General features: G+C 44.4%; 1 protein-coding gene across 1 annotated transcript in view; it reads left to right on the plus strand.

The window, feature by feature from the left end:
- The window catches only part of FER1L6 (fer-1 like family member 6), a 144,447-nt gene that overhangs the window by 7,881 nt on the left and 116,376 nt on the right, over window positions 1-20,190 (plus strand). Inside the window, exons 2-4 of the mRNA XM_081498956.1 lie at window positions 7,315-7,353; window positions 13,140-13,222; window positions 17,901-18,021. Of these exons, the coding sequence (XP_081355082.1) occupies window positions 7,315-7,353; window positions 13,140-13,222; window positions 17,901-18,021 (243 nt within the window). The remainder of the gene's footprint in view (window positions 1-7,314; window positions 7,354-13,139; window positions 13,223-17,900; window positions 18,022-20,190) is intronic.

The raw sequence follows: 20,190 nt of genomic DNA on the forward strand, positions 1-20,190 counted from the left end.
TTTTTCTGGAATTCTCTTGCTTTTTCGATGATCCAGCAGATGTTGGTAATTTGATCTCTGGTTCCTCTGCCTTTTCTAAAACCAGCTTGAACATCTGGAAGTTCATGGTTCACGTATTGCTGAAGGTTCAGTGGTAATGAATTCGCCTGCCAATGCAGGAGTTGTGGGTTCTATCCCTGGGTCGAGAAGATCCCCTGGAGAAGGAAATGGCAACCCACTCCAGTATTCTTGTCTGGGAAATCTCAGGGGCAAAGGAGCCTGGTGAGCTACAGTCCATAGTATTGCAAAGAGTCGGACACAACTTAGCCACTAAATAGCAATAACAATACGATATAGCACTTTAGTGTTTACAAATAGAATGTCATATGTTTTATATCATTTGATCTTCATGACAGCTATCTAAGAAAGGCATAACTTATCCTCTAATTTATAGATGAAGAAACAGGTGCAGAGACTTCTCTGGCAGTCCAGGGGTTAAGACTTCACCCTCCAGTGCAAGGGGTGTGTGTTTGATCCCTGGTTGGGGAGCCGAGACCCCACCTGCCTCAGGGCCCAAAAACCAAGACAAGCAAACAAAAAACAGAAGCAATGTTATAACAAATTCAATAGACTTTTTAAATGGTCCACATCAAAAATAAATAAATAAATAAAGGATCTAAAAAGGAAAAGAAACTGAGGTGCATAAAGCTTAAAGATTGGCTCAAGTTTCCATAATTAGCAGGAGGCTGAGCTGATAAGCAAAGCCAAGACTTTGTATCCCAAAATCAATGTTTTTAAAAAGTGAAGCATTTTGTTGAAGCATATTGTTGTTCTTTAGTTGCTAAGTCATGTCCAACTGTGCAGTCCTATGAACTGTAGCCCACCAGGATCCTCTATCCATGGGATTTTCCAGTCAAGAGTACTGGAGTGGGTTTTCATTTCCTTCACCAGATGATCTTCCTGATGCTTGACATGTATACATAAAATACACACACAAATTATAAATATATGACTTGAAAAATTTCACAAGTGGGTAGAGTAAATAGTAATCTCTATTAAGTTAGGGAGGTTTTACATCTTTCCAATACTGCATTTTTCCATCTATGTGTGTGGAGTATCCTTTCACTGATCTTCTTTTGTAATTTCTGGTGTAGAAATCTTGCTCATATTTCTTAGGTTTATTCCCAAGTTTTTAAAGTTTTTGATGCTTTTATGATATCTTTTATTTATAATTTTAGTTAATACTTTGTTATTGGTGTGGTGGTGGTGGTGGTTTACTTGCTAAGTCGTGTCCAACTCTTGCGACCTCATGAACTGTAACCCTCCAGACTCCTCTGTCCATGGGATTCGCTAGGCAAGAATACTGGAGTGAGTTGCTGTTTCCTTCTCCAGGGGATCTTTCCCATGCAGGAATCAAGCCCAGGTCTCCTGCATTGCAGGCAGATTCTTTACCAACTGAGCTATGAGGGAATCTCCTTGTTATTGGTATAGAAAGGTACAACGGATTTTTTAAAAATTGACCTTGTTTCTAGATGACCTACTGAACTCACTTACTAATTCAATGAATCAAACTTTATTTATTTATTTTTTGACCAGCCACATGGCTTGTGGGATCTTAGTTCCCTGACCAGGCCCTAAGCCTTGAAAGCAAGGAGCCCTAACCACTTGACTTCAGGGGAATCCTTCACTTATTAATTCAACTAATCAAACTTTATGTTTGATTACTCAATATGCCAGCAAATCTGGAAAACTTAGCAGTGTCCACAGGACTGGAAAAGGTCAGTTTTCATTTCAATCCCAAAGAAAGGCAATGCCAAAGAATGCTCAACCTACCGCACAATTGTACTCATCTCACACGCTAGTAAAGTAATGCTTAAAATTTTCCAAGCCAGGCTTCAGCAATACGTGAACCATGAACTTCCAGATGTTCAAGCTGGTTTTAGAAAAGGCAGAGGAACCAGAGATCAAATTGCCAATATCTGCTGGATCATTGAAAAAGCAAGAGAATTCCAGAAAAACATCTATTTCTGCTTTATTGACTATGCCAAAGCCTTTGACTGTGTGGATCACAATGAACTGTGGAAAATTATGAAAGAGATGGGAATACCAGACCACCTGACCTGCCTCTTGAGAAACCTGTACGCAGGTCAGGAAGCAACAGTTAGAACTGGACATGGAACAACAGACTGGTTCCAAATAGGAAAAGGAGTATGTCAAGGCTGTATATTGTCACCCTGCTAATTTAACTTATATGCAGAGTACATCATGAGAAACGCTGGGCTGGAGGAAGCACAAGCTGGAATCAAGATTGCCAGGAGAAATATCAATAACCTCAGATATGCGGATGACACCACCCTTATGGCAGAAAGTGAAAAAGAACTAAAGAGCCTTTTGATGAAAGTGAAAGAAGAGAGTGAAAAAGTTGGCTTAAAGCTCAACATTCAGAAAACTAAGTTCATGGCATCCAGTCCCATCAGTTCATGGCAAATAGATGGGGAAACAGTGTCAGACTTTATTTTTCTGGGCTCCAACATCACTGCAGATGGTGATTGCAGCCATGAAGTTAAAAGACACTTACTCCTTGGAAGGAAAGTTATGACCAACCTAGATAGCATATTAAAAAGCAGAGACATTACTTTGCCAACAAAGGTCCATCTAGTCAAGGCTATGGTTTTTCCAGTAGTCATGTATGGATGTGAGAGTTGGACTGTGAAGAAAGCTGAGCGTCGCAGAATTGATGCTTTTGAGCTGTGGTGTTGGAGAAGACCCTTGAGAGTCCCTTGGACTGCAAAAAGATCCAACCAGTCCATCCTAAAGGAGATCAGTCCTGGGTGTTCATTGGAAGGACTGATGTTGAAGCTGAAACTCCAATACTTTGGCCACCTCATGCGAAGAGTTGACTCATTGGAAAAGACCCTGATGCTGGGAAAGATTGAGGGCAGGAGGAGAAGGGGGAGACAGAGGATGAGATGGTTGGATGGCATCACCAACTCAATGGACATGGGTTTGGGTGAACTTTGGGAGTTGGTGATGGACAGGAAGGCCTGGCGTGCTGTGGTTCATGGGGTTGCAAAGAGTCAGACATGACTGAGCAACGGAGCTGAATCGAACTTTATTGAACTGTTTAGGTAGGACCTCATGTCCATTGTTGAATAGAAGGGTTGATAGCAACCATATTTTTTTTTTCAATTGGAGGATAATTGCCTTAAAAGGTGTGTTGGTTTCTGCTGTACAACAATGTGAATCAACCATAAGTATACATATGCTCCCTCCCTCTTGAGCCTCCCTCGCACCCCTCCCTCATCCCACCCCTCTAGGTTGTCACAGTGCAGAGTTGAGCTCCCTGTGTTGTACAGAAACTTCCCACTTGCTATCTATTTTATATATGGTAGTGTATATGTTTGAGCACTACTCTCTCAATTTGTCCCACCCTCTTCTTCCACTGCTGTGTTCACAAGTCTGTTCTCTATGTATTGATAGCAAACATCTTTGCATCCTTTTTTTTAAATCTTAGAGAAAGTCTTTTAATATTTACCATTGATGTGATATTAACTTTAAGATTTAGGTAGATAATCTTTATCATATTAAGGAAGTTCTATGCTCTTCTAGTTTGCAAAGATGGCTTCAGAGTGGAGACTAGTTTGCAGGAAGGAGAAAGAAAGGACCCAGAAAGGGCAAGTTAGAGTGAGGTCTGTATGAGAGTAGGAAGAATGTGGCTGCAAGGAGGGAATGTGAGGGAGGGATGCTCTGTGTTCTCTTCCTCCTCAAAGGCTCTTACATGGTAACTGCTCATCTCATAAAGATTTCAAAAGAGAAAAGAGCACTGCAAGTTGCCAGAGTTCATTTCTCTGGATGTCCCAAATGGTGCTGTTTATTATTAGATGTTTTGTGATAAAGATGTGGTCCAATTCATTTAGAAAAAATCTGAATACTCTATCACTCTCTTTGGAAAGTCATGATGAAGGTCAGCATATTAAAGGCTCTGAGAATCCTACAAAGGGAGGATTTAATTTAATTATTTAATTTAATATAGCACCCATCCTTCTGTCTTTGATGCCCATTACACCAATAAAATGAGACTCAAAAGGAATTTTAGAGATCCTCTCCTTACCCATTATGGAGTTGAATGATACTCACTTATAACAAAATCTTTATATGTCAGTCTATCGGATTTCTTAAAGTTATAACTGTATATTTCTCTTTCCCTGTTATGTTCAAAACCATTGAGAAATAGACCCATGCAGCAAATTGGGATCAACATATCACCTTTATTGCTGGCAAAGGTAGATTGGAAGAAGCTGAATGGAGTGGAGTCCAGATTGGTTTTCATATACTTCACTGTGAATCAGAGGGACTCGCCCACCCAGCTGCATGCAGGGATAAGAATCTCTGCCTCAGTGACTTACTTCCACCTGTAGTGGGAGCAGAAAGCAGAATACAAATGTTCTGTGGGAAAGCTGACTCAAAGAAGGGAAGACCACATGGGAACAGAAACCTTTAACATAACCCAAGAGAAATATGCCAACCAGTGGATGCCACACTGTTATCACTGTGCCAAAAGATACTCAGGGAATAGATGTGAAAAGGAAATTTTGGGGAGTAAGAAAAAGACAGAAGTCTCAAAAGAGTGGAAGCTTGAAGACTGATTTATGCTGGGATATAAGGAGAGAGAGATGCTTGTTCTAAATAAGTCTATTTGGGACTTAGAGATTGATCCTTTTATCTTTAAGAGAACAGATATCAGGGCTCTGATTAGCGAGAATATAAAGAGGATGAAATAAGAAAAATGAACATTTTCTTAGGGACCCAGAAAAGAGAAAGCTTGGGGCCAGGGAGTCTAGCAGCTCTAAATATACTGAGTCAATGACATGACCTGCTGATAGTTGTTTCTCTATTTTCCTTGCTCTCCAACCAACTGGGTCATACACTGATCTTAGCTAGAGAGGAGGAGGAACAGGAGAGGATGGAGGCCAGGGGCCATGGGTTAAAAAGACTCCTCCAACCCTTGGAAGATGGCCTCAGTAGTGGGCGCTGTCAGTGTGCTGCAGGGTGGGTGAGAGGCATGCGAGGAAAAAGCCTCCATTTTCCTGGAACAGACCTACCATAGCACCTCCTACCACTGTGTCCTTGAGTTTTTGGCAAGGGTTTCTGAAGGTCTATCAGAGACTGGCTTAACCCAGGATGGTTCTACCCAATGTGACTCCAGATTACTCCCAAGTCATGCTTGGCTCAGAGAAACCACAGGAGGGAGGGTTCATTAGCATCCTTTGAGGGGCATTTCCTAGACTCTGGCAGGTGAAACAGCAAGGTTTTCAGTGACAGTTTGTTGATCTGGTGATATCTGAATCTCATTATGATGACTGATGGGGCTGGAATATACAAAATGAGGACCTACCAGAGAAACATCCATTTACCTTAATGAGGTGGGAGATTCCATATTACAGTAGGCAAAAATGGAGTGTTTCCCACCAGATTGGGAATCAATTCTCCATCTACTCAGGCTTCCCAGGTGGCGCTAGTGGTAAAGAACCTGCCTTCCAATGCAGGAGACATGAGACACGAAGTTCGATCCATGGGTCAGGAAGATCCCCTAAAAGAGGGCATGGCAACCCATTCCAGTATTCTAGCCTGGAGAATCCCATGGACAAAGGAGCCTGGCGGGCTATAGTCCAGGGGTTGCAAAGAGTTTGACATGACTGAAGCATCTTAGCAGGCATGAACACACTACATCTACTCAGGTCATTGCCTGGGACACCTCAGACCCAATAGAGGACTGACCCTTCTCTCTTAAACTGAAGGACTCAGTTGCATCAAGACTGAGCTGATCCCATGCAGAATTAGAGCAGACAACCAATTCTATGGGCTAATTGTTGGGATGAAGGTTGAGTGGAAGAGGAGTTGAGGTTGGATAATAAAATTCACGTAGACTACCCAAATAAACTCACTAAGTCCTCTGAATTTCCTAAATGATATTGTCCCTGCTGCTTAAAAAATTATCTTTGAACTTCCTTAAAAAATACAAACCTTGTCTCTGAGAACACAGTTCATTGGCACTAATAACTTAGCCATAGGAGTTTGAAACCCTGCTGCACTTCAGAATCACCTGGGGAACTTAAAAGACTACTGTGCCTTGGCCCCACTCTGACCAATGAAATCAGACTCTCTGGGATGGGATCTGACCATAGTGTATGAAAGAGTTTTAGAACGCCCTTCAACAAGAACCTGATGTATAACTGAAGTTGATCATCATTGCTCTGAACAAATAGGATATGATCAGGAGAATAGTAATGGGCAGATCATAGGGAGACAGGAAGAAAAGTTTCAGAGTCTCAACAAGGCAGGATGTCATGTGGATTTATATTTTCACAATCTTCTGTCAAAACCCACATTATAGCTATCTGTGTTTGCTGGTTTGCCTTCAATAAATCTATGCAGTCTTAGAAGTAAGATGAGTATACAGAGAACATATACCCAAGAAGGTATTTCCAACAGGCAGCTAGAAACTTACTCAAGGCTCTATGGATAACCTCAAAATGGTGATGAAGCTTGGTTTTGTTTTGTTTTTTAAGATAGACCTGATTACCTACAAATTCATTCTTTTGATAAAGGAATTTTATTAAGCATTAATATATTAAATGTAATATATTTTTCAAGTACATATTTTAAAACATTTTTAAGAGTTATATAAATAAACTCACAAATCAAAAAAAATTTTTTTCTACACTGGATGTTATGACTGTGTTTGGAAGGTGAGGTGCAGAGGTGATCTGAGTCCTCTTAGATGGAAGGAGAGTGGGAGGGGCCTGGACTGGTCACACCCATTGATGCAATTAACTTAGTGTTTGGCCTCTTGGCCTGAGATGCTTCTATTCTGCACTGAAGGTAGAAAAGATGATTCTAGAAGAGGAATCTGGTGACACAAGTGGAAAACCACATAAAGACCACGGTTGTGAGCCATTTCCTAATCCCGGCTCCCCTGAGCTATGGACATGACCATAAAGTAGTTATTTGTAGAACAGTGCAGCATGAGAGTTCAAGGAAGTCACACACACAGCACCCTTGTGAGAAAAACAGAGTGAACTTTATCACCACTTACTGCAGAAGAGGAGTCTGGAGCTCAGAGAAGTCCCGTGGCTGGCCCCAGAGACATAGTCAGAAAGTGACATAGATGAGACCCGAACTCCAGTTGCCCGGCTCCTCTTTCTGTGTGCTGAGCTGGCTGCTTCCACGCCTGTGTGAGCCCTGGGGTCCACGTGGAGCGACACTACCTTGAACAGATGAGCAGAAGCATGTTAAACACACACACTGTTTAATGCTCTCGTTGTTTGGACGCAGATATCGGAGTCATGGTAGCTTCCACCCTGAGGAGACCAGGTGGGTATGGACATTTCTATGTGTCTCTTGATTTATCTTTGGGTGGCCCTGGGAGGAGATTCAATAAACCCTAAGCCAGAGACGCGCATCCTTTTTCAGAAGTGTATATGGTTGGGTGCCCGTGCTGGAAACCTTGGCAAACTGGAGGGGGGTGGGTGATGGCAGCAGCCTTGAAGACTTACCTGGAAGTTTTTCCTGAGTTACTGGCTGATCCTAATATATTGACTGGAAACCACTGGCATCCTATTTTTTAAAATTTAGTTTTATTTGTTTTATAAATATATCTTAAACTGAAGTATACTTGCTTATTGTAAAGTGTTAATTTCTGCTCTACTACAACATGCGTCAGCTATATGTATACATATATCTCCTTCCTCTTGAGCCTCCCTCCCTGCACCCCACCCCTCGAGGCCCCTGACAATCTCTTGTTTGTAAAAATGGGTAATAACATCACCTGTCTCATGCATGGTATATTTCGGGGATCCTAAGAGCTAATGTGTATAACCTGGTATTTCATAGAACACTGTGAGTGTCAAAGTATGTTTAAAAAATTTTAAACTCAGGAATATTGTAGCATGTTTTCTTGTCATCAAGAAAATAATAATCATCTATAGCACATTTAGGGCTTCCCTGATAGCTCAGTTGGTAAAGAATCTGCCTGCAATGCAGGAGACTATTCGGAATAATTTGATTCCTGGGTCGGGAAGATCCACTGGAGAAGGGATAGGCTAAGCACTTCCTTATTCTTGGGCTTCCCTAGTGCCTCTAGCTGGTACAGAATCTGCCTGCAATGAGGGAGACCTGGGTTTGATCCCTGGGTTGGGAAGATCCCCTGGAGAAGGGAAAGGCTACCCACTCCAGTGTTCTGGCCTGGAGAATTCCAAGGACTGTATAGTCCATGGGGTTGCAAAGAGTCGGACACAACTGAGTGACTTTCACTTCACTTCATAGCACATTTTGCACTGTGGAAAATTCCTAAAGAGATGGGACTACATGACCTGTCTCTGAGAAACCTGTATGCAGGTCAGGAAGCAACAGTTAGAACTGGACATGGAACAACAGACTGGTTCCAAATAGGAAAAGGAGTACGTCAAGGCTGTATATTGTCACCCTGCTTATTTAACTTATATGCAGAGTACATCATGAGAAACGCTGGGCTGGAAGAAGCACAAGCTGGAATCAAGATTTCCAGGAGGAATATCAATAACCTCAGATATGCAGATGACACCACCCTTATGGCAGAAAGTGAAGAGGAACTAAAAAGCCTCTTGATGAAAGTGAAAGAGGAGAGTAAAAAAGTTGACTTAAAGCTCAACATTCAGAAAACTAAAATCATGGCATCCAGTCCCATCACTTCATGGTAAATAGATGGGGAAAGAGTGGAAACAGTGTCAGACTTTATTCTGGGGGGCTCCAAAATCACTGCAGATGGTGATTGTAGCCATGAAATTAAAAGATGCTTACTCCTTGGAAGAAAAGTTATGACCAACCTAGATAGCATATTTAAAAGCAGAGACATTACTTTGCCAACAAAGGTCTGTCTAGTCAAGGCTATGGTTTTTCCAGTAGTTATGTGTGGATGTGAGAGTTGGACTGTGAAGAAAGCTGAGTGCTGAAGAATTGATGCTTTTGAAGTGTGGTGTTGGAGAAGATTCTTGAGAGTCGCTTGGACTGCAAGGAGATCCAACCAGTCCATCCTAAAGGAGATCAGTCCTGGGTGTTCATTGGAAGGACTGATGTTGAAGCTGAAACTCCAATACTTTGGCCACCTCGTGCTAAGAGTTGACTCATTGGAAAAGACCCTGATTCTGGGAAGATTTGGGAGCAGGAGGAGAAGGGGACGACAGAGGATGAGATGGTTGGATGGCATCACTGACTCGATGAACATGAGTTTGGGTAAACTCTGGGAATTGGTGATGGACAGGGAGGCCTGGCATGCTGCGTTCATGGGGTTGCAAAGAGTCAGACACGACTGAGTGACTGAACTGAACTGACTGAAGCATTGTTTCCTTTTTAAACATCACCCTGTGGTTAGATAAGAAATAATGTGTTATATGTGAATGAAACAAGCTCATCTGAGTTAAAAGTCCAGCTCCAAATTCTAGAGCTAACAGGTGGGTTCAAGCTGGGCCCTGAGCTGGATCCTGTGTCTTCAATTTACCCTCTGCTGCCCGATCTGCCAGTGACTCAATCTTTCTGGGCTGGCGAGTTGTGTCCTCTCTCTACTGTGGATGTCATGGGGCTGAGGAGGAGAAATCAGTTGTCATCAAGAAGCCTTTTCACACTGGGCATCATGCTGGGAGTGCCTCGAGGACTGACTCAGGGTTCCAGGCAAACAACCTTGTGTGTTTGAGAAACAAACATCAACCCCTATCCAGAGAGCAGAGTGGGTTGTCAGTTCTTTGGACATTACTAGAAGAGTTCTGGCTTCCTCTGCAGGGGGTCTGAGCTGTGATCTTCTCAAAACGGATTCTTCCCCTAAATCAATTAAAAATTTCTGAAGGTGGTTCCGGATGCTGGCATATTTCAAACCTCCCAGGTGTGTCTAATAGACAGCAGAGTTAAGAGCTCTTGGTTTTAAGGCGTAGGAGTACCTGTCTCAGGCAGATTCTTTACCACTGAGCCACCAGGAAAGCCCTAAATTGGATATTATAATTAAATGAGTTCCAGGGATTTTTCAGTTTTCTAATGCATCTAAAAGGTGTTCAGGGATTCTCTGGTGGTCCGGTGGTTAGGACTCATGACTCTCACTGCTAAGGGTCTGAGTTCAATCCCTGGTCAAGGAAATAAAATCCAGCAAGCTGCGTGGTGTAGCCAAAAAACAAAGTGGGGGGTGGGTGGGTGTTTATACTATACTGTAGTGTGCAAAACATTATGTCTTAAAGAACATATGTACCCTAATTTAAAAATATTTTATTGCTAAAAATAATAGTTTATTGCTGAAAAAAGATGCTGAGCGTTCAGCGAGTTGTAATCTTTTTTTCTGGTGGAGAGTGTTGTCTCGATGTTGATGGCTGCTGACTGCTCTGTCAGGCTGGTGGTTGCTCAAGGTTGGGGAGACTGTGGCAATTTCTTTAAAATAAGACAACAGTGAAGTTTGCCACATGGATTGCCTCTTCTAAGAGGTGGGACACCACTTCCTCCTCCTGTGCCCACCATAGCAGCCTAAGGCATGCCCTGATGCCTCAGTCCCCAGCTGCCCCGTGGGAGAGTTCAGAATGCTGAGGCCATCCGTGATGAACACTTCTGCTCCCTAAAGGTATATTCAGTCTCCCTCTGGTAGGTACTCTTATTTATTGGTAGCAACTTCCTGTAACTGAGTGGAAATAGCTCAGTCTTCTCAAGTCATCTGAGAGCTCACTGGCCAGGTTCCCAGGAACATTGCTTCTGCCTCCGTGAAATGATCACAGGCAGTGAGCCCTTGGGGACCACAGTGGCAATTCAGGGTTTGGAAGGCACTGGCCGTGGTTACCTCTGCTGGGTAACTCTCCTTTGAAAACAGGAAAGGAAAAACTATTATTGGAAATTTTCTTCAAGACTTTCAGAAAAGAAGGATTTCCCTTATGTAGCTAAGATTCCTGGGAGACGTAGAAGGGTGTTCTTATCACAGCTGATGGCAAATCCAAGTGGGAAAAATACTACCTCCAAAAAGGGTATGTTTTAATACTGTCTGTATTCTGGACACTGTCCTAGGTATTTTGCTTACTTACCCCTTTTTATTCTTAGAACAATCCTGTGAAGAATGTACCTTGTTATTTATCTCCACTGTACCCTGGGGGAAACTGGCTCCAAGAATTGCTGTGACTTGTCCAATCCACCCATGTCTGGGTGGTTCTGGAGCCTATTATTTACATTTTACTGTATTTCAGGGTCTCAAAGGATCACCGCCCCCACCCCCCCCACTGCCTCCCACGGTCCCTTAGGCCAGTCCTTCCTGCCACCATCAACTTTCGATGTTTGCCCTCTCTACAACATCCTCTACTAGTGGTTCTCAGGTATCTGCTTGCACATGTCCAGGAACAGGGAACTCACTCCTACCCAGTGTAGTTCATTCACTGTTCAGACAGCACCAACAAGAAAGGCTCCTTCATCCCTCATCTGGATCAAGGCAGGATGTAAAAAGAATAAATAAGCAAATAAGTGAATGGAGGGGACATCTGTCGCCTAGTTGCTTCTTCTCTTTGGTCCTAACTTTATCCTTTCAAATAATGAGAATAACTAACATTTACTGAGCAACTAGTATGTTCCAGGTACTGGGCTAAATGCTTTATGTTTGTTGTCTCATTTACACAAGAGGACCCAGGAGTATAGAGAGGTTAAGTGATCTGTTCAAGGAGGCAGAGATGGGCTTAGAACCCAGGGAGTCTGGTTGTGGAGGCCCTAAACTTGGCCACTGCAGTCCACTGCCTCATGAGTCCTAAATATGTCAGTGAAAGGGAAAGCTTCCTTGGTTCCTGCATTGTCCTTGTGTTGCTCCAGGACTGCAGGATGATCCCTGAAAGGGTCTGAGCTTTGCGGCTCTCTCCTCCCTTCTGTCCTTGTTCCTCTTCTTCCCGCCTATGGGCCACCCCATCAGCCTGCCTGACGCAAGGCCGGGACTTTTTCTGTCCTGCCGCCCTTCCACGCAGCTCCAGAGAGGGCTTCTCTCAGGAGGCCAGCAGAGGGTCAGGATGCTCATGGCATCAGCTGGAGACAGCAGACTGGGCCCTTTCCTGGGTTGAGAAAAGTGAAAGTGTTAGTCACTCAGTCATGTCTGACTCTTTGTGACCCCATGGACTGTAGCCCATCAGACTCCTCGATCCATGGAATTCTTAGGCAGGAATACTTGAGTGGGCAGCCACTCACTTCTGCAGGGGAATCTTCCTGACCCAGGGATTGAACCCAAGTCTCCCTTGTTGCAGGCAGATTCTTTACTAGCTGAGCCAGCAGGGAAGCCCTGAGTTGAGAAGGAGGCCCCCACATGGATTACTGCTCTTGGCTAATAATAATAATAATGATAGTGACTGACATTCTGGGCATATACCATGGCTCAGCTGAGCTGTGCACTTGTGGTGTGACCTAAGTAAATCCCAGGGCTGCTTGCCCTTGGAAATGGTCTGAGAGCTTGGCTGTGGAGAGGGTGTTTTAGTCTGCTCGGGGGGATCAGCAGGCTCAGGCTTCTCAGTGGTTACAGTCTGGGCTCTGAAATCAGGCAGACTTGGCTCCAGGGGTAGCACTGATACTTAGGGGCTGTGTGACCTTGGAAACATTACATACTCTCTCCGAGCCTTGGTTGTTCATCTGTAAGATGGGTAGGAGAGGGTTGCCGTGATGATTAAATGATATCGTTTGTTTTGAATGCCTGGCGTAGGTGAGTAAAGAGAAATGGAGGTAAAAACAGCTAGTGCTATCTTTTAACTGTGGTTCTAGGTGGATCTCATGGTTTCTCTTCAGGTGGGATTTTCATGGTTTCTGCAAAAATAGACCTATCTGGAGAGTGTGTTGGGCCATCCTGACACTCGTGGGTTTTATTTCTTCGGCTGTGCTGCACAGCTTGTTGGATCTTAGTTCCCCAACCAGGTATCGAACCTGGGCCCCCGTAGTGACACGCTGAGTCTTAATCACTGAACCACTGGGAATTCCCTTGACACTTGTCTTTTGATGCCCTTCCAGGATGGATGAGGAGGATGGTCACCTTCCAGAAAAACTCAGTGTGTATGTGTTTATTTTCTCTTAACGTGTCGGAATGAGCCAAAGTTACTATTACTGTATTTTTCAGTTTTTCTTCCTTTTTTCTTTTTTTCCAGAAAAGGGATGTTTGGGCTAAAGCTGAAGAAGAAGAAGAATAAAGCAGAGAAGGGGTTAATCCTAGCCAACAAAGGTGCCCAAGGTGAGGCTTTTGGGAGCTGGGGAGGGACCACTACCCTGGGGCCTGCGGGTCTCCAGCGTTGACCCCTACTTGGCTGAGAAAGGGGTTCACTCTCCGTGGTAGTGAGGTGGGAACTGTGTCTTGGTCTTTGAACCCTGCCAACCCCAAGTGTGCCCCACAGTGATCCCCATCAGTGCTGGGTCATCTGGTCGCTGAGCCAAACGGGTGGGTGGACACCTGCTGGGCCATGAAAGGGCCCCAAGGAGGCGTGATAGAAGAGCTCAGGTTCCCGGCTCTGTTCTGATTTGCTCTGTGCCCCAGGATAAATCACTCAGCACCTCCAAGCCCCAGCTTCTCCCTTGGTTAAGTGTTTGGAGTGTGGGCTCAGCTGACTGTGGGGGTCATGGGGAGAAGCAAGTGAGATGACGAAAATCAGCAGGAGGGCAGCAGCTGCTCTGGGGGAGGCTTTCCATCCACGGACTCATTTAACCCTTCCACCATCCTGCCAGAAGGTACAGTCATCCCAGTTTCATTAATGAGCTCGCAGAGATGCATTGAGAGGACATGAAGTGTGGGAAAGACCAGCTGCAGGATTGCAGGGCTCAGTGGAAAAACCAAAACGCAAAGCCATTGTCAAGAAGTTATTAAGAATAGCTGGATGGTGATTGCAGAGCACTAAGCCAAGGACAGTGAAATCCTTCTAATCACAGGGCTCAGCAGGCTGAACAGACCCATGAAGCCAGCCTTGAGGGGGGGGGGGCACAGAGCCAGGAAGCACTGGCATTGGGATGTAAATCCAGACTCTCGGATATTCTACATTTAGAATGGGCTACTTCTTTCTCCAAAAGCAGAAGATTCCAAGTTACAAGGTGACCCGTGGCAGTGGAGGCCAGGCCCCGAATCAGGGAGACAGTCAAGTGTATTGAATCAAAGAGGATCAACTCCTTCCAGTGGACAGGTCTGGGGTGATCCCTGGAGACTTCTGCTGGGTGGCCCTGACAACAGCCAGTTCAAAGTCAGCTTTCTGGACCGTTTCTAAACCAAAATGGTGCAGTGGATCTGCTTTATTTTCACCCTCCTTGTCTCCTTGGAGGGATCCATCATTTACCCTTCAACGCTGTCCCCTGCAGGTGCCCTGTAGCCTTATCTCTGCCCTCCCCCACCCCAACTCCACTCCTCACTCTCATGTAAAACCCAATCTTACAAAAGAAAAATACAGGGACTCATCATACTGAAGTGCTAATAATAATAATAATAATTAAGTCATTCTTGGATGGGACAGGAGAGGCATCACATTTTAAGTGGAGACAAGGTTTAAAGCTCAAGAGAAGTACTTGCCTATTGGGTGAAATAGAAGATATCAGGGAGTGGGTAGAAAAGACTCTAGGGTCCTTCCTGATGTCCTTGAAATTACAACCCTGAGTAGGACCCTGCAGTAGTCCTAGAGGTACAGGGTTGAAAAACAAACAGTTCCTTTCTTCAAGGACCTTATGAAAAATAATATCTCTGACATACTGAAGAAGCCCCTTCTGCTTTTGATTTGACATACATCATTCATGACTCTGAAATGCAGATTCTTTTCCCCCCATTTTATAAGAGGTTCAGAGAGGGTAAGTGCTCAAAGTCACACAACCAATAGATGGAGAAACTGGCTTCTGAGGCTGGGTTAGTCTTACACCAGAGCCCAAGCTTTCCTACCACGTGGGTCAGCCTCCAGTGAGGAGCCCTTACTGATTGTGCAGCAGGGAAAGAATAAGCTGGTGGAGATTTAGGGCAGCTGACCACAGGCGTTTCAGAGGACCTAGCTCCCATAGCTCATTCTAGTTAGAGTCTTCAGCCCACAAAGCAAACAGGGCAAAGACGAATCAGGCCTCTCCTGGAAAGTAAATAGTGTCCGTCCTGCTGGCCAGGGCCTGACCCTGCAGATTGACAAAACAAAGTCTATGGAACTGAGTACAAGTTGGTCTTTCCTTCTTGGCATGACTGGGGAAGTTAGGACTTCTCTGGGTGAAATGTTTAGAGATTCTCAAAGTCTGTGGCTCTTACATCTGTGTATTTTGAGACCTAATGGCTATGCCTTAATTTTGTAAAATTCCAGGTACCTTGACCCATCCATCATTAGGGCTTCCCAGGTGGCTCAGTGGTAAAGAACCCGCCTGCCAATGAGGGAGACATAAGAGACGTGGATCTGATCCCTGGGTTGGAAGATCCCCTGGAGGAAGAAATGGCTACCCTCTCCAGTATTCTTGCCTGGGAAATCCCATGGACAGAGGAGCCTGGCAGGCTGCAATCCATGGGGTCTCAAAGAGCTGGGACACAACTGAGCTTGTAACATAAGCACGTACCCATTAATTAGTTACCCAATAAGTAGTTGTTGGGTACCTTCCACGATCATCATTCATTCAACAAATATTAATGGCATGTCTCCTAAGTGTCAGATGTTGTGCCAGATTCTGGGTATATAGTGGTGACATTGGATAGTTTAGAGGGAGGACAGTCCTGTGGGGGATCCTTGTACTTGTCCCAGATCTCTTCTCCACCCTTGTTCATCTGTTCTCTGTCCTAGGAGGCTGACCCCACTGGATGCACGACCCAGGTCACTTCCCCAGTGGTGCACCCCAGCACGAGGTCTGGGGGAGGGAGGAGAGGGAAGTCAGGACATGTCCCCCAACTGGAGGATGATTGTCCCTCCTTCTAGGGAAGCCCACTGGACCTGACCTCCTCTTTTCTCAGGTTCTAGTAACTGTTCTCTCCTCATCTGGAGGGTCTCCAAGTGGTATCAGCTTGGCTGCCGTGAGCTCCAGATACCTCTACAATCCTTTGTGGTTTTCCTACACCCACGTCTTTGTGAAAAGTCCTCAGGACATCCTGTCCTGGTTGGGCCATCTGTTATCCATGGTGGCCCTGATGAGGAAACTGCCTTACAAGGGGGGAAAAGTGCTGAAAAGAAAACAGGCTATGTGCTTAAGTGGAGACTATTGGGGGATTTCTTTTAGTGTGGTTCGAGAGGGGCTCCCTGGGGGGAAATATTTAAGTTACAACATCAAGGATGGGTGGGAGCCCACCAGGGCAGGGAGAGCAACTCAGGCGGAGCAGCCTGTGAGGAAAAATTCCAAGCAGGAGGTGGCTTGTTAGAAGGGATGGGAGTGAGTAACTCTAGTTACTAGCAATGAGGGCAGGACCAGAGGGGCAGGTGGGCCAGGAGGAGATGGCAGTCAGGTAGGTAGGGAATTAGAGTCCTGTGTGGACTTCAGATGTATTCTAAGTGCAGTGCGAAGCCCTGGAGGGGTTTTCAAAAGAGAAACATAATCTTTTTTTTGTTTGTTTAAAGAAGGTTACAGTGGATGCAGCTTGGTAACTTGATTGGAGAGGACACAGTATTTCAGTGAATGAATGAATGAGTGAGTGAATGAATGGATGAATGAGTGAGTAAATGAATGAATGAATGAATGAGTGAGTGAATGAACATTGGCTATGGATGAAGCTTCAGCTGACTGCCTTCCCACCTCCAGGTCGGTCTCACTCTCCTGCGTATAAACCCCCTCAGGGAGGAGTCCATGTTTTGCTAATTCCTCCATCTTGCACATCTAACATAGCCCAGATTCTGGCATTTGTATAAGGTTCCTAAGAATGTTCACTGGAAACCTGACTCTGTAACAGGTGCTCCTCATTCCTGAGGCCCTTGTGGTCAAGACGGGGAGCAAGGCTGAAGTTTATCTTCACCCTTCAAGTTGCGCAGTTGGGTGCTGGCATTCCTCTGGGGTCTCTGCAGGCTGGGCTTTTCTTTTGTTCCTGAGGGACAGAAGAGTCAGACCAGGCAGCACATGCTCAGTCATCCTTTCTATAACTACTGGACGCCTATGAGGTCCGTGTCCATGAGCTCCTGTGGCATCATGGGCTGCATTATTGTCTTCTGGCTCGGTTCTCTTTTGTTGGTTCACTAATTCAAATCAGAGAATCAAAATGTATCAAAGCTGGAAGAGGTTTAGAAGCTTACCAGTTTCCCATAGAGCCCAGGGTTCTAAGAAATGGCTTCAGGGGTGCCTGAAGAGGGTGATGGTGAGGCTTGGAGAAGGTCTCTGCCCTGCATTCCACCCCATGGCACATAGAACAGCTTGGTGTCAACAGACTTGTGTTGTATATTGAGGTTCAGTATAAAATTACATTTATGAAAAGGGACCAGGGTCTGATCTCTTTGGGGTACATTATTCAAGCTATGACAAATTGCTACTCAAAACTAGCCCTCAGACAGCAGGAATGGCCTCACCAGGGACCTTGCTTTTTAGAAATGCAGTCTTGGGCCCTACCCCAGACCTACTGAATCAGAATCTGCATTTTAACAGCTTCATAGGTGATTCTTATGCACATGACATTTTGCTAATGAGACGCAGAGGGAATAAACTAGTTGTCTAAAGTCTAAATGTGGCAAGGTTGTGACTTGAAAGTGCATCTTTAAATTCATGAGCAATAACTCCACAACACCAGACATACAAATCTACCCTTTTGGGGGGGGAACAGAAGATGTATAACGTGTCTGGCCTTTCTGCCAGTAAAATGTTAAGGTCCATGAGGTCAAGGACTGTCTTCTGGTCTCCTTGTGTGTCTGTGGTGACTGGCATAGCGCTGGACACAGAGTCGAGGCTCAGATCACCGTGGTGTGTCATATTTAATAGACTTTTCCCTTTGTTTGCTTCTCTAGATGGTCAAGCTGAAGCAGAAGCACCACAGGAGGGACCTTCTCACCAGGAAGGCCTGGGAGGAGATTTGATTTATGACAATACTTCCATCACTTCTGTCCCCTCATCTCCCCCAAAGAGAAGGTACAGTGTTGACACAGGCAATCAGCCTACCCCTACTGAGCACCTCCCTTGTGCCAGATACCCTGCAAGCTCTGGGAGAATAACACCAGTCCCTGTCTATGAGGAGCTGAAGGTCTGGGGCAGAAAGACAGAGTGCTGTGTCCCCTCCACTTTCTCTATGGCAGTGCTGACCGGGGCTCTACCAGTTTCTAGCTTTAAATCTTCATGTCTCTCATTGTTCAGGAATGACAACAGCAACAGGAGACAGAATCAGGAGCTGTCCCTCACCCATTTTTTAAGTCATTAAGATGCTAGATGTCTTAGCTTTGTGTTTGTCCCAAATGAGAAAGTGGTTCTTTTACTACCCAACAAAAAGTCAGAAGAGACTGACCTTTTGCATGCAATCTGTTCTATCAGTTAGCTATTGGTGTGTAACAAATAACCCCAAGGCTTAATATAAGAATTCATTATTGCTCATGAGTCTACAGGTTAGTTGGTTAGTTTTTACTGGTTCCAGATTGTCACAAGTACATCACTCATGTTTCTCTCATCATTTGGCAGCTCTGTTGATTTTAGTTTGAGGGTTGGTCCATTGTGTGCTGGCCTAGGATTATTTTACCTGGGGCTATGAGGCTTTTCTCACTATAGTATTACATGCTCTAGCAAGCTAAGCTTTTTTTTTTTTTTTTGGACCACACAGCTTGTGGGATATTAATTCCCTGACCAGGGACTGAACCCATACCCCCTACAGGGAAAGTGGGGAATCTTAACCTTTGGACCACCAGGGAATTCCCCCCAAACTTTTTCCAGTGGGGCTCATGCCAGAGTTCTGAAAGAAAGAGTAGAAGTATACACAAGATCTCTTGCACCTAGGCTTGAAATTGGCAAAAGTCATTTCTGCTACATTCTATTGGCCAATGCAAGTCACAAGTCCAGCGCATGTCACAGCAAGAGCAGACTACAATTTGCAGAGTAAACAGTCTGGATATGAGGAAGCCAATAATTGGGGCTAGTGCTTCGATTTGTTTATGTCCATTTCTTATCTACGATAATTCCTCATGCCATCCTTTCCTTTTCCACTCAAAGTTATTACTATCAGTAGAGCAAATTAGTGCTTCCCTGGGTGGCAGGAAGATCCTGAAATGTTATTACTGGGCTGTGACAGGATGCACAATATATGTGTGTAAGGGTGGGGTAGAGGGGGCAGAGAGAGATGGAAAGCAGAAAAGGTGATAACTCAGAGATTGACTCTTAAAAGAAGGCATGAAATTTGTATGCTCATACTCACTGTAATATCTCCTTCCCCCCTACACTGCACCATGACACCCACCCCCTCCCAAACCCCAGAATCAGGATTTCAATTATTTTTAATATCCTTTAATGGATCCTTTGACATTTATTTTACTAGGATAATAGTACTGAATTGGTGGAGAAAGGCGGGTGAAAGAGAAGAAGTACTAGCCTTTTCCTTTCTCCTTGGTCAGTGAATTTTCCATCACTTAAAATTCTACCCATCCACCATTGCTCAATTCAAACTTGACCTCTGTAGTGACATGTTTATTGCCCAGTTTGGCTCTCACGAATATTTTGGTTCTCTGAACTTCTGTCACGTTTTGTTCCTATGACACATTTTGTACTTAATAGTTCTCTCTATATATTCTGGTCCTCTCTCCCTTGGATAGATTGCTAGCTCTGCAAGGACCAAGATGATGGCTTGTTCATGTTTGTTTTCTCCCTGAGACTAGCACAGAGTTTTCACATAGTAAATGCTCGGTACACATTTGCCATTTTATTAAAGAACAGATACCCTTTGATATCTACCTTTTCCTACATGCAATATTTCTTTTAATCCATAGAGCTACCCTATGCAGTAGAAATTATTTCTATTCTTAGATGAAGAAATTAAGGTTAATGTCACAAAACTGGGGAAAACAAATATTCTAATTCAGATCAGTCTGACTCCAAAGCCTTGAGATTCTTATTAGTTTATTCTCTACTAGAGTCAGTTACAATCAGCAGAAATAGAATGAAATCAGATGCAGTGTTGTTAGAAGGCACAAGAATAAAATTCTATAAGAACTCGAGCTCTGTTTTTTTCCCCACCCATTGCTGCTTCTGTGAAAACTGGGATTCTTCCTATCTTTCTATTATTATCCAATCTCTAAATGCCCAGGTGTTGCACATCTGTTT

Source organism: Giraffa tippelskirchi, chromosome 6, assembly GCF_054371585.1.
Source record: "Giraffa tippelskirchi isolate mGirTip1 chromosome 6, T2T-mGirTip1v1.2.pri, whole genome shotgun sequence".
Lineage (NCBI taxonomy): Eukaryota > Metazoa > Chordata > Mammalia > Artiodactyla > Giraffidae > Giraffa > Giraffa tippelskirchi.